We start from the raw sequence: 13,077 nt of genomic DNA, 5'->3' as shown, positions 1-13,077 counted from the left end.
CGTTAATGCGACCGTGCGGGTCAGCGCGATCCGAACTGCCCCCCAGCAGAACTGCTCCCTGCATATTATTGCAGCGCTGATCAGTGCAGTTTCCATACAGGTTTCAGCGCTGAAAAGCAATTAAAAACTCCCAAAACCTCCCTTGCGAGATCAGCGCGGTAACTGCGCTGATCCGCTACCGTCCTGGTGTGAATGGGCTCTTACTCTGAGTAGCATGAGAAAAAGATCAAACTTGTATTAGATTTTAAATTCTGAGTGTGTCCCAGTAAAGGAAAATTGTCTTCTCTTCCTGTTATCACTGATACCCATCACCTGGACAGGAAGTGAGGGCATGTCTGCCTCGCAATAAAATGCCAACAGGGGTTCAAAATCTTTCTTACTTTACTAGAAATAGGTTTTTATTGCTGTCAGTATTTCTTTTAGGTGGGGGAGTTCCCATTACTTCTTGGTTTGTATGAGACCTGTCAAACAGGGGAAATGTGCCTAATAGGGACCCGGGCAGCAAGATGTTGAGTTTGCCAGCCGGCTACCCTTCCCTGACCCAAAGGGTCCTCCTCTTTGCCTTTTCTCTGGCAGTTCCCCACTGTGATGTAGAGAGTGAGGCTGACATGATGACATTAGCACTGCTTTCGTCATCATTATATTGTGATGGTGGTGACACCCCATTAGGGAAGGCCCATGACTCCCTATGCTCACAGGATGTCCTCAGTCTTCCAGGTTGGATGACCCCTAGCGAAGAGGACAGAAATGTAGTACTGTGGTTGAGAGCCATTGATTTAAGGTATGGTTTTTTTTGTGTTTTAATAAACAAGCTGGGGGACTATTAAAAAATTACCCAGGAGTTGGGCTTAAATCCTATCATGTATCATAAAAAAATTAGGGATGTACCGATATATCGGCCGCCAAAACATATCAGCCGAAAATGCCACTTTTGGCATAATAATTTTCTGGCCGATACAGCAGTGCATCCGTTCTTTCTCTCCTCCCCGCTGGGCGCTGCTCTGTGTCCGAGAGGAGAGAAACTGTCACAGGCGGCCGAGCGATGCGGGAGGAGAGCGCTGTGAGCGGCCAGCGTCTCTCCTCCCACACCGCTCAGCCTCCTGTCACAGATCGGGAGAGTGGTGTGTGGGCGGAGACAGCCAGCGCTGTCACAAAAGGCTGAGCTCTCCTCCTGCACCGCTCGCTCAGCCTCCTGTGACAGCGTGGCAGGATGGAGAGCGGGTACAAGCAGTCAGTGATCAGAGTATGTTTACTATATCCTCAATTATGAATGAATGGGAAGTGATCTACATCACCTCCTGTTCATTCATGATTGTGGTTATAGTAAACATACTCCGGCCTCATGTTATAAATGAACAGGAACACTCAGTATAGAGGATTATTCTTCATTGATAACAGGGGCTGCAGAAAAAGAAATTGAGGACCCTATGTCCTCAATCTCTTTTTCTATTTTAAAAGGGAAATATCAGGGATCTCTTTAGACCCCCTAATATTTCCCGAAAGCCCCTAAAAGTAAAGTAAAAAAAAATAAAAAATATTTAATAAAAAATAAGTAAATATAAAAAATTCAAACGTTTATAAAAAAATAAATAAAAATAAAATATTTTTAAAAAATTTGATAGGAATTTTTATTTTTATTTCGGTTTTGAAATTTTAATTTCGGTGCACCTCTAAAAAATAATTACACATATTCTTCTAAACCACTGTGGTAAATACTTGAATCAGTTTGTTTATTACTTTGCTGTAATCCCCTTCACAACATGACTGAGGCTGGGGGAGGGTCCAATACATGAAAGGTGTCTGGGGGGTCTATTTATAACCAATATGTAGAGTCATTTGCCCTACAAATCTTTCTGAACATTCGGTGTCTGTGCGAATACAAGCAAAAAACAAACGTTCTAACATATATTTTCTTTTCAGCTGGAATGCATGTAATGCAATGTAATACATATTTCCTATGCTCTTTATCTCGTGGCCATAATGTAGTATTTGCATACAATGAACATGAAAATAAAACATATCCAAGAACATTTATTATTTGCATCTATTCTCAGAGAACGAACGTTTATAAAGATTTGTCGGATGAAAAGCTTTGCAAATTGGTTATAAATAGACCCCCCGGAGTTACCACTGATCATACTTATTCATCTGATCCATGAAGCTGAACTCCCTGCAGATATAAAAGACAGAGATTAATGCAGCCCTGTATTCATTAATGAATCATTTAACCACTTGCTGTCCGGAGCAATTTCTTAATATTTGCACACACAATAAAATCTAAATTTCTGCCTTGAAAACAGCTTATAAACCCCCCAAACAATGATATATTTTGTGAAAGCAGAGGCCCTGTAGGATAAAAAAGAAATGCTAGTTGCAATTTTTTATGTTGCACGGTATTTGCGCAAATGTTTATCAAACCGGTATTTTTAGGATACAATACACTAAAATTAAATTTAGTGCACAGAAACAGAATATGATACACAATTTTCTGGTAAAATGGGGTCACATCGGGTACATAGGTGTGGCGCAATTTTTGTTTTTGCACACCCGGTGCGCGTTTGCGGTTGTATGTGGAGGCGGGGCACTTTAAAAAAATGTTTTTGCTTTTTTTTTTTTCCATATGTCACTCTAATTTGTTTTGTTTTTTTACTCTTAACTTTATCGCTATCAGGTCGGGAGCTAATAAGCAACCCTATGTAATTGCAAATATGATGTGACAGGTCCTCATTATGGAGACATCAGGGGTCTTTCAGACCCCTGATATCACCTAGGGACCCCAAATAAGCTGATGAAGCAGCAATCTGCTTCACTAGCTTCTCCTGGCTACAAGAGCCGGAGAATGTGCCCAGTGATGGAGGAGAGATCAGCGGCTAGAAGATTGCTGATCTCCCTCCAAATGATGAGGGGAGACCCACCGTGCCAGTCCCAGGCCCACACGGGGGACAGCAGAGCCTGGGGTAGCCAGCGGTGGAGGAGGGGACACACACATTCAGCCGCACGGTACAAGCGATTGGGTGGCTGTATAGCTGCCAGATCACTTGTATCTGAACAGCCATCGCTGGCTGTTTAAAATGATACCAAGAACATGGCTGCTGCAGCAGCTGTGTTCTTCATATAACCACTTCAGGACAGGACATTTCTATACAGCCACCCGCTGGAAGTGGATAATGTATTTTATGAACATCTCAGCAGTGTACGTACCCTAAATTTAACTGAGAATCAGCCTCTCACAGTCCCTGTACAGCAGAGCTCAGACTGAGAGAGGGAGGGGCTGCACAAGTAGCCAGTCAGTTGTGCTGCAATGCAAGGAGAAGAGCACCATTCTGTGCTTCTCCTTTTACTGTCCAGATATAGGGGGAAGGTTGGGAGGAGACCTGTCTGTGTTACTAAACTGCAGCCTAGAACAGTTGGGTCTTCTCCCTGGCCAGGCAGGGCTGTGCTCTGTGGAAGTGCTGTGTAAATCTCAGGAGTGGATGGGCAGAAATATAAAATCATTTGGCAGGTAAAACAGCTGTCATATATGCATGTTATTTGTTTATTTAGTTGTGTGCCTGGAGTTCAGCTCCCATATATAGTATGGGAAAGTTACTCGCATTCCAGCTTCATTTGTAGTCAGTATGTCGTGTCACATCATAATAGCGACGTTTCGGAAATGCATGGTCCCTTCTTCAGACAAACAAACACTCTTCGCAAGTAATTTAACCACTTCCCGGCTGGGAGCTCGCTGGATCTGAGCGCGCGTTTGTAAACGTGGCGCACGCGAGCGGGAAAGTGGGCAATTTTAAAAACACCAATGCCTGTTTACATACACATACACCTCTGTGATGGGATCAGGGGTAGATTGGTACACGAGCTCCCTCCGGTCCCCTTTCTGCTGTCAGAATGCGGAAGTGATGTATATTACATCACTTCCGCATTCTTGTGTCACTCTCCAGCTTCAGAAGCTGGGGAGAAGCTGATGAAGCAGATCTCTGCTTCATCAGCTTCTTCAGGGGGGGTCCTAGGTGACGGGGGTCTTGGAGATCCCTGATGTCTCCATAAAGAGGACCTGTCACATCCTCTTTGCTATCACATAAGGGGGGTCCCTAGCCCCCTATGTGATAGCAATAAAGTTTAATGGAAAAAAAAATTAAAGTTGCAGAAAACAAGTCACACATTAAAAATAATTTTTAAAAAATGTCAAAAATGTTAAAGTCCCCACCCGTACATACACGCATGCAAACATACGTGCGAAAATGACGATTGGGCCCATTACGCCGCACATGTTGCATATGACAGTGACACAGCTTTCTTTGTTTGGCTTTGGGGGTTCTTCAGATGTCTTTGGCAAATCTGGGCTTCTGGTGATTAAGCTTCTTCCAAGCCACGTCTGATTGAAGGCTGCCAAAAGAGCCACTCACGGAGCAAATTTTGTCCATCTTTTATCAAAAAGCAGCTGAAATTTAGGCTAGCCCTACTGCAAGGGTTAACTGGTCGTTTTAGTCTAGGGGCCGGAATATAGGAGATATGCTCACCTGATGCTCGGTCCTGCAGTGGTCAGCGCTCGCCTCTCCCTCACCACTGCAGCTGGGGTATGTCCCTCTGCGTCCTCACATCAGGTGAATAGATTGCATTAGACCTGATGATGTCAGTGGGGCTTAGATCACCAGAGCTCGGAGGAGAAAAGGCTGCGGGGACCGGTCTAGCAGCCAGAGAGGATCAGGTGGGTATATTTTCTTTATTTTAGCCCCTAGACCAATATGAGCAGTTAACCCTTGCAGTGCGGGGTGATCCCAATGCTAGGGTTAATTTTTTTTGATTCCTGGAGCTCTTAAGTGTGGTACATAGTCATGTTTTGTGATTTCCACAAAAGTCCTATATTTATAAGAAGAGTTCTGCTTATTCCTCGGATTCTAAGTAATGCGTTCAGGACTCCCGGGCTCTCTTATGGTTCAGCTTTATTCTGTGTTTTGTCTGCAGATCAAGGTTAGAACCAGAACAGATCCACAAAGCGAAGACATTGCCCTCAATAGAGACGATTACCTTTGTGAATACAGAAGGAAAGGAGGAAGGCAAGCCAGCAGGAGAAGAAAATACAGGTGAAGTATGGAGTATATGACGTCAGGAATTCCTGCTGCTTTTTCCACTCACAAGTGGCGTTTTGCATGAGCATAAAATGTTTTTTTTTCTTGTTTTTACATAAAATGGAGATGGGTCAGAATCTTTTGTTAAATATTTTTTATAATTTGTGTCATATCTCCTTGCAATTCTCCTGCAGTCTCTTTGCATCCACTGTCAGTTGTGCTGTTGTGCCTTCATTTCTCAAGGCCAGTTCACTGTATATGACAACGGTGCACCATGCCTGTGCAATGTGCGCTGACAAAGCCATTTGTAGTTTCCATTGACAGAATGATAATGCAGGAAAACAGCTGGAAGACGGGAACAGAGTGTTGTCCCCTTATAACCGGAAGTACTGAACAATGACCTTTATGGCAGGATCACCTGATATTAATTACATTGAAGCTACAGATTTAAAAATACTTTTAAAATTACATTAACATGTGGCAGGGATGCCTTGCCAATGTCATTTGGCAGCATATGGCTAGGGGGATGATTAATAAATCCAACTCTATGTAAACTCTATATTTAAAGAACTCCGGGCAAAACGTTTATTGACTCTTGCAGTGGGTTTACCCTCCCACTGCAAGGGTTAAATTCCTGTTTTTGCCTAGGTGCTAAAATAAAAAAATGTTTACTCCCCCAATTCTTGGAGCCAGCTTAGTCTTAGACCAATCCTTCCAGCCTCACTTCCCCTCCGCTGCAGCAGTCTAAGGTCCAAGAGTCATCAGGCCCAATGTCGAGGGATGTTCAATGCATTGCTGCAGTGTAGGAGGAAACAGGCTGGAGGGAGCACTGTGACAGCTGGCCAGCTCTGAGGTTCGGGTGAGTATAACTTTCTTATTTTAGAATCTAAACAAAAACGAGCAGTTTAAAGGGACAACACACTGTCCCTGTCTCCCAGCTCGCAGTGCGGGGGTAGCCCCACTTTAAGGGTTGGTAAAAGTTTTGCCTGGAGTGCTTCTTTAATGATGGCTATATTAAAGCTAGACTATTCTAAATTAGTGTAGACTAATGAGGTCTACCTATGATGCCAATTACAGGTCTCTCTCATCTTTTTAAGTGGGAGAACTTGCACAATTGGTGGCTGACTAAATACTTTTTTGCCCCACTGTATATATATATAGATATCTATATATAGATCTATATATATAATTTTATTCGTAGACATGAAAAGCAATACAAGTTCCGTATCATGAATTAACCATGCTTGCATTCCCATCTGGACAGAGAGGACGGTGTCTGACACTCAGAGTACTTCAGGTCTTTGGGATGACAGTCTAGGAGAAGATGAATTGTCCCCAGAGGAGATTCAAATGGTAAGTTATTTTCATTTGAGATTCAATTCTTAGTACAAGTATATGTAGGTGAAGTAATTTCTCTGCACTGTATGGTATATTCTCTCTTCACAACACCTTACATCTACTTATATCCATGCAGTCAAATCGGCAAGAGCAAATTTGAGAGCTGAAATGGGAACAATATTATTCCTTCTAATAACTGATAATGTCACTGTCGGATTCAAGGCTCCCTACAAAGAGAATTATAACATACAAGGGGTAACCAGTAACCCTGTAGATATGCGTGACTCCTTGACTAGCTCACAACTGTCTGGCAGGGATGCGTAGATCATATGCAGGAAGGGGTTTTTTTTTCTTCAGGAGGCGGAGCTGCAGCATAGGCAGGCCAAACAGCATGGAGCCAGCTCCCCGGACAATCATGAAGCTGGGCGGCAAGTCATTACCTGCTGCCCAGCTTCCTTGTTGCCCTCGCGGCACTGCCAGAGGAAATCTCCCTCTGACCAGAAGCTCCAGTATCATGGTAAGTATCGGAGCATTTGAGTACGGGTACACTGTGGAATACTGCACAAGTTGTTTTGTGGAGTAAATGATAATGTTTCAGAATTGAAATTTATTTTTTTGGTCGTGACTTAATGAACAAGGACAAAAGTGGGTCTTGAGGTTACACTGGTTAAGAACCACTGCACTAGAGTGAAGGATTGCGTTACATAGAGATCATCATTTTAGGGCTGCTAATGTAAAGCTATAAGGAGGGCAACATAACATTGACAATAACATGTTGATGCTTTCACTTCTCCGCTGTAAGACAAGCGAGTGTCTCTAAATCTACTTTGGATTTGTAGGGGGCAACATAACCTAGGACTGTCTGCTTCTGCACTTAGAACACGACATTGTCATTGAAAAGAAAGGGTCACAGTGAACTGGGCTGGAGAAGAGAGAGCAGTGCATTTAATATGGTCAATTGGTCCATTTTCACTCTTTATGGTGGTTTTACACTGCCCATATCTTGTGTTGTGAACATATAATTCTGAATTAAAACAATGTTCTGTGCTAAATATAACTACAGACTCTTAACGTCTAACCAGCAGCTGTATAAAATAGCAACAATTGATATATTGCCTTAAACAAAGACATACAGCGCTTCTCCCTAAAATCCCTAAATACTGTAATGTGCAAAAATCATTGTATACTTTATATCATACAGAAATGTGAACAAATAATACATTATTTTGTGCAAATGACATATGAAACAAATGCAATGTTTGTGTCTGGTAATAGTATAAATTCCATAATATAAAGTATTTTTTGGGGAAAAACTGTGCCACAAAACAACGATCACAATGGTGCAGTTTCTAGAAAAGTGCTGATGTGTCCATCGACCACAGAGATCCCCGATTAGGCTCACAAATTTCCATTCACCGCTTAAATAATAAGCAGTTGTAACACAAAGAGAAGGTATCACCTTCTTCCTTACTCTGTCACCATCATAAATAAGAGCAGAAAAAAAATTAATTTAGATCCTTGGTTCTCAACTGGTGGGTGGTGACCCAAAAGTGGGTCGCGACCCTGTGTTCAGTGGGTCGCCACATGCCTTGTACTTTTCTAGGTGAGCGGTTTCTCTGCCTCCCCCTAACACAGCACTGTCGGTTTTCACGCCAAGCAGCCATTCAAAATATGCTGTACAGCACTGAGTGTCAGCTTTAGGTGGGGCAGGCTGGGGCTATGGGTGTAAGGGAGCTCCATCCATACGTGCATTGCTTACAGTTCCCTCACATATCCTGTAGAGTTGCCTGGACCGGAGTGACATCATATTCTGGCTCCCAGCACCTCTACAGGGCTTACAAGGCAGCTGAACAAGCAATGCATATATGGATGGAGCTCTGTCACATCACAGCAGCTCACACTGGACCCCAGGCTGAGGATCCTCTCCAGTTCTCGTAAGGTATGGAGACTGGGTGGACCTTAAAAAAAAGTGTGTATGTGAGTGTGTATGATTGTGTCTGTGTATGTATGTCAGTGTTTTTGAGGGTCTGTTCACACTAGTACAGTGCATCAAACTGTACCACACAATCACACCTACCTGCATTCTGGTGTGGGAGGTGTGTTGCGTTGCCATTTATTTGAATGGTACCCCAAACGCACCTCCCACCCAGAGTTTGTACGCCCCCACCAGAACGTGCAGCACCCTAATGCCGTTCATTCCATTGCATTGCGACTTTGGTTGCGACTTAATGGCCAAAGACAAATGTGGTTCCTGAGGTTACACAGGTTGAGAACCGCTGGTTTAGAGAGTTAAAAACAATGTAGAGTTACTTCCAGGCCGACCATGGGGAGCAGAAAAATAGGTAATTGAATCAAATAACATCATGAGAATGGAAGAACGATCACTATTAGACCTTTGTTATGACATGTAGCATGTGGATTGGATTTGTTTTTAACTCTTCCTGACCCCCCACCCCTTGCCTGACCTGTAGCTTTGGACCTAAAGGGCTTGCTATGTGGTTTGGAGGCTTACCTGACTGGACTTCCCTCTCAGGGCTGCGCTACAGTAGCCGTTTGCATGCGTGATGACATTTGTTTCATGATAAACCTTGTGGGTTAAACGAGAGAAATCTCTTGATTCCACCTACACCACTAAGGAGGAACCCATGCCTTTCTCCCCACCAGGATATTGCATTCTGACAGCCAGTGCCTGTGGCTGTCAGAATACTCAAACATTCAGCTGATTGAGTGCAGTCACTGGTCACAGACAATATTCCACCCGTCTTCTTCATCAAAAGGCGATTTTTCAATTGGCAAATTTGACAATTTTGTCATTTTCAATCATTCAGCAGAAAACAGCTGAAAGATGATCTGTGCATGGCCCGCTTTAGACATCAGAGGGCAGCGACAGGGTTCTAAGTAACCTGAAATGAGATGTCTTAACTGAGCATGACAGGCAATGAGATATCTGCTGCTCCTCAAACGCAATGTGATATCTCTCAGCCAATGAATGCACATGATACTTAAACGAGGAAGTATTGGCACTGTTACAATGTAACACATTTCTGTGTGCAATACCAGTCACTTCCAATAGTGGCAAATGCGCATTAGTACCCTTAGGGAAGTCTTACATGGCTACACTTGATGTTGCCGCAATGCTTGATTTTGGCTGAAATCAGGCCGTCTATGGTTACCCTGGCAGATATTTTATCGCAATGCCTAGAAAGCATTAAAGTAAAATGTAAAGAACCCACAGAGATGAAATCACAGTCAGCCATTCTGGTCATTATTGGCCTGATGCCTATTGGCTGACAGTTCTTGGGTAAAGTTATCAACTGTATAGATTAGAAATCTCTTTCTGATCAATATTTTATCACTATAAGCAACCTTGACAGTTCTGCCCCATACACCTCTGCAGAGCCATAAACCTGAACACTTGGCCAGGCTGAATTACCATGCAGCGACTGTGTTTTTCCTTAGCATTTAAATAATGGGAAGTGTTGCCTACTTTAAAGAAGAACTCTGGGCATATTATTAACCCCTACAGTGGGGCTACCCCCACACTGCAAGGGTTAACAGCTCACCCTATCCTCTGAGCCGTCTAACTATGACCGTGATCCCTTCATCCTGTCTCCTCTGCTGCAGTGAAGGTATGTCCCTCTGCATCCCCACAGTCCTATACACTGCGTATAAAAATGTGATGATTCAGGGACCTTATACGACTGCAGCAGAGGGAGAGAGAGGCTCCAGGGGCCTGTCTAACAACAAACCATCTCTGAGGATCAGATGGGTATAACTTTTTTTTTTTTTTCCAGCAGCCCTAGATAAAAAACGAACACTTGACCGTGTGTCGTGTGGGGGTTAATAAAAAAAACATAATCCAAGGATTTCTGCTTTAATTTCCTTATGATTGCTGTTATTTTTCCTTTAATCTTTGTAAGCAGTTCCTGAATCGGAGTGCAGCCGTTATCTGTACAAACACACCGATCCTCACTTCTGTGCCTATTGTTTCACTACAAAGGAAAAGCATTGACGGAGCCTGGCTTTTGTAATAAGTGATGCTGGAACAGACAAAGCCGAGTAGGAGATGGTTATCTCTCATTTTAATTTGCGGAAAGCAGGAAATATGATAATTTATCTGTTTGAAATGCTGTCTGCCGGAAAGCAGCTAGAATGTGAATAGAATACCTTTTTTTTTTTTTTTTGCATTGGGTTAAACAAAAACTATTTAGTCCACTTAGTCTGTACAGATGTTAGAAATAAGCTAAGATGATATTGAAGCTGTGCTATGCATTACATTTGGCTTTCTTAAAATCCATTTCCACCTTTGTAAGTGAATAGCATTCATTGTGGTAATGTGGAGGTGCAGTGATGATGTATGTGTGTGCGCATTTTCATGGCTCACATTGCAGGCTTTCTTCATTTTTTTTGGTTAAAGGAGAACTATGCGGTGAGTGATTTCCACTCATCCTCATAGTTAGAGCCGACCTGTGACAAAGAAGCTGTCACAGGTCGGCTCTATTGATCGGGAAGTGAGCAAAAACTTCCAGCCGATCCGCTCACTTCCCACTTACAAGGTTAGTATATGTCCTCCCATGACCCTAAAGAGAGCTATGGGGTAAAACACTTACCCCATAGTTCTCTTTTAACTTTTTATTAGGCCTGCAGCCTAAAAATTCAAAATATTCTCCACAGGAAATTCAGTCTGACACTGGGGTCGTGTTGTAAAGCACCCTGTAAAAAATTGCCCTCCTGCCTCTGATTTTGTGTAACACAATCACTAAACACCAGCTCTGCCTATACACACAATACACTGTCCTGGGGGGTGCAACTATGAATACTAATAAATGTCGGGTGGAGCGCTCAGTTGTAATATACACACATTGCTTGCAAAACACAGAGGCGGCTATGAAGAGGAAAGCTAACAAAAAGCATACGTTTCTGTGTTCATATACAGCAACTTCATATGCCTGCTTCATGTAAACTCGGTGTAAATTGCTGGCATATGTTGTTTTTTTAAATACCGCCGCAAAGGTGAAAATGGGCTTTAAAGTTTAGCTCTGCCTTACTTTCAGTCTTGCCCAGTTGTACAGGCTTTTCTATTGTTCTTTTTGCTTTCACTGTACACTGTGAACTTGTTACAGTGTGTATTAGAAACTATACCAAATCAGATAGAGCCTGCCTTATTTCCTGGCTGGAGGGCGTCCAGCATCTTCCACGTCTTTCTTCCCCAGCCTGATTGTCTCTGACCTGCCCCTTTCATTTATTGGATTTAAAGGATTTCTACACCCTCCGGGTTTTTTTTGCATATATCTACTACTAGCAAGCAGTAGATATATGCAAAAAGTTTAAAATTAAAAAAAAAAAACCCCGCTTTAATCGCAGTTTACACTTACCCCGTCTTCGCTGGGCGCTCCCGTCCAAGAAAACAAAACTGCTCGGGCGGCCTCGAAGCATCTCGGGGCGGGTGCATGCGAAGTTCGGATTTTCGGACGGGAGACGTGCAGAGACGCAAGGTAAGTCTATGGACGCGTGCACCCGCATGCAGACGCCGCTGGATCGGAAGTGCCAGCAAGGACAGAGTAGTCGGCGCTGGATCGGAGAGCCGCCGCACCGCTGGAGTGTAGGGTTGCCACCCGTACGGTTTTCACCCGGACAGTACGGGTTTCGGATCCTGTGTACGGGTGGGCGGTTTCCAATGTTATTTAATCACAAAATACATGCATAGTGTACTTTACCAAAAAATTGCCGCGAGGCGCTACAGTGCTCGGGTTTGGCTTGAAGAGAAGGTGGCAACCCTACTGGAGGGACAGATGAAAACATCAGGAAAGAAGAAGATCGGATTAGGAGACATCATTTAAAGGTAAGTGCTGACATTAACAGGGAAAACATTTTTTGCCTTCAATGTCACTTTAAAGGCTACAAGCCTGATTGTCTCTGACCTGCCCCTTTCATTTATTGGATTTCATGGCTACAAAATTGATTATGGGCTACAAAATTGTTTAAGGGGATTGAAGGCAATTGAGTTATTAAGACCGCATTCAAAATCTTAACTTATTCACCTTAGAAAAGAGGCGATTAAGAGGGGACATTATTGCAGTCTTCAAAATCATAAATGGGGACCCCAATATTAGGAACAAACTGTTTAATCCCAAAACTGTATTGAGAACCCATGGACACAACAGGAGGGTAGAAGAGAGGGGGTTCAATCCTACAATTCGTAGGGGGTATTTCACTGTGAGAGTGGTGAAAGTTTGGAATTCCCTCTCACAGGTGGTGGTATCCGTTGATAACATTGATAAATTCAAGAAACGTTTGCATGCGTTTCTTCTCTCGCAGAATCTACAGGGACATGGTAAGTGTTAGAGTAAGATGAATACAGACACACGCACACTCACTCACATACATTGGATGGACCCTTGTCTTTATTCAGCCTAAATGTGCCCATACACTGTACGATTCTCGTACGAGAATCGCGGGAAATCTCGCGATCGTACGAGAATCGTACAGTGTATGGAAGGCGTGCAACCGTTTCTACTGTACAGTCGCCCGTCTTCTGTCGAACAAGCAGGCTTAAAAACCCGCCGAGAATCGTACGATTTTCGGCGGGTTAGTGGCCTGCTTGTTCGACAACTGCCGAACGCGACGGTATGCGCACGCGCACACTGCCCGTTTGCAGTGATCGGAAGCCCGCCCC

General features: G+C 43.4%; 1 protein-coding gene across 1 annotated transcript in view; it reads left to right on the top strand.

Moving 5' to 3' along the window:
• The window catches only part of STX18 (syntaxin 18), a 122,673-nt gene that overhangs the window by 79,121 nt on the left and 30,475 nt on the right, over positions 1-13,077 (top strand). Inside the window, exons 6-7 of the mRNA XM_018568068.1 lie at positions 4,960-5,078; positions 6,328-6,416. Of these exons, the coding sequence (XP_018423570.1) occupies positions 4,960-5,078; positions 6,328-6,416 (208 nt within the window). The remainder of the gene's footprint in view (positions 1-4,959; positions 5,079-6,327; positions 6,417-13,077) is intronic.

Source organism: Nanorana parkeri, unplaced genomic scaffold (genome assembly GCF_000935625.1).
Source record: "Nanorana parkeri isolate BGI_ZX_2015 unplaced genomic scaffold, ASM93562v1 scaffold1134, whole genome shotgun sequence".
In the NCBI taxonomy this organism is placed as follows: Eukaryota; Metazoa; Chordata; class Amphibia; order Anura; family Dicroglossidae; genus Nanorana; species Nanorana parkeri.
This window is presented reverse-complemented; position numbering and strand designations above follow the sequence as displayed.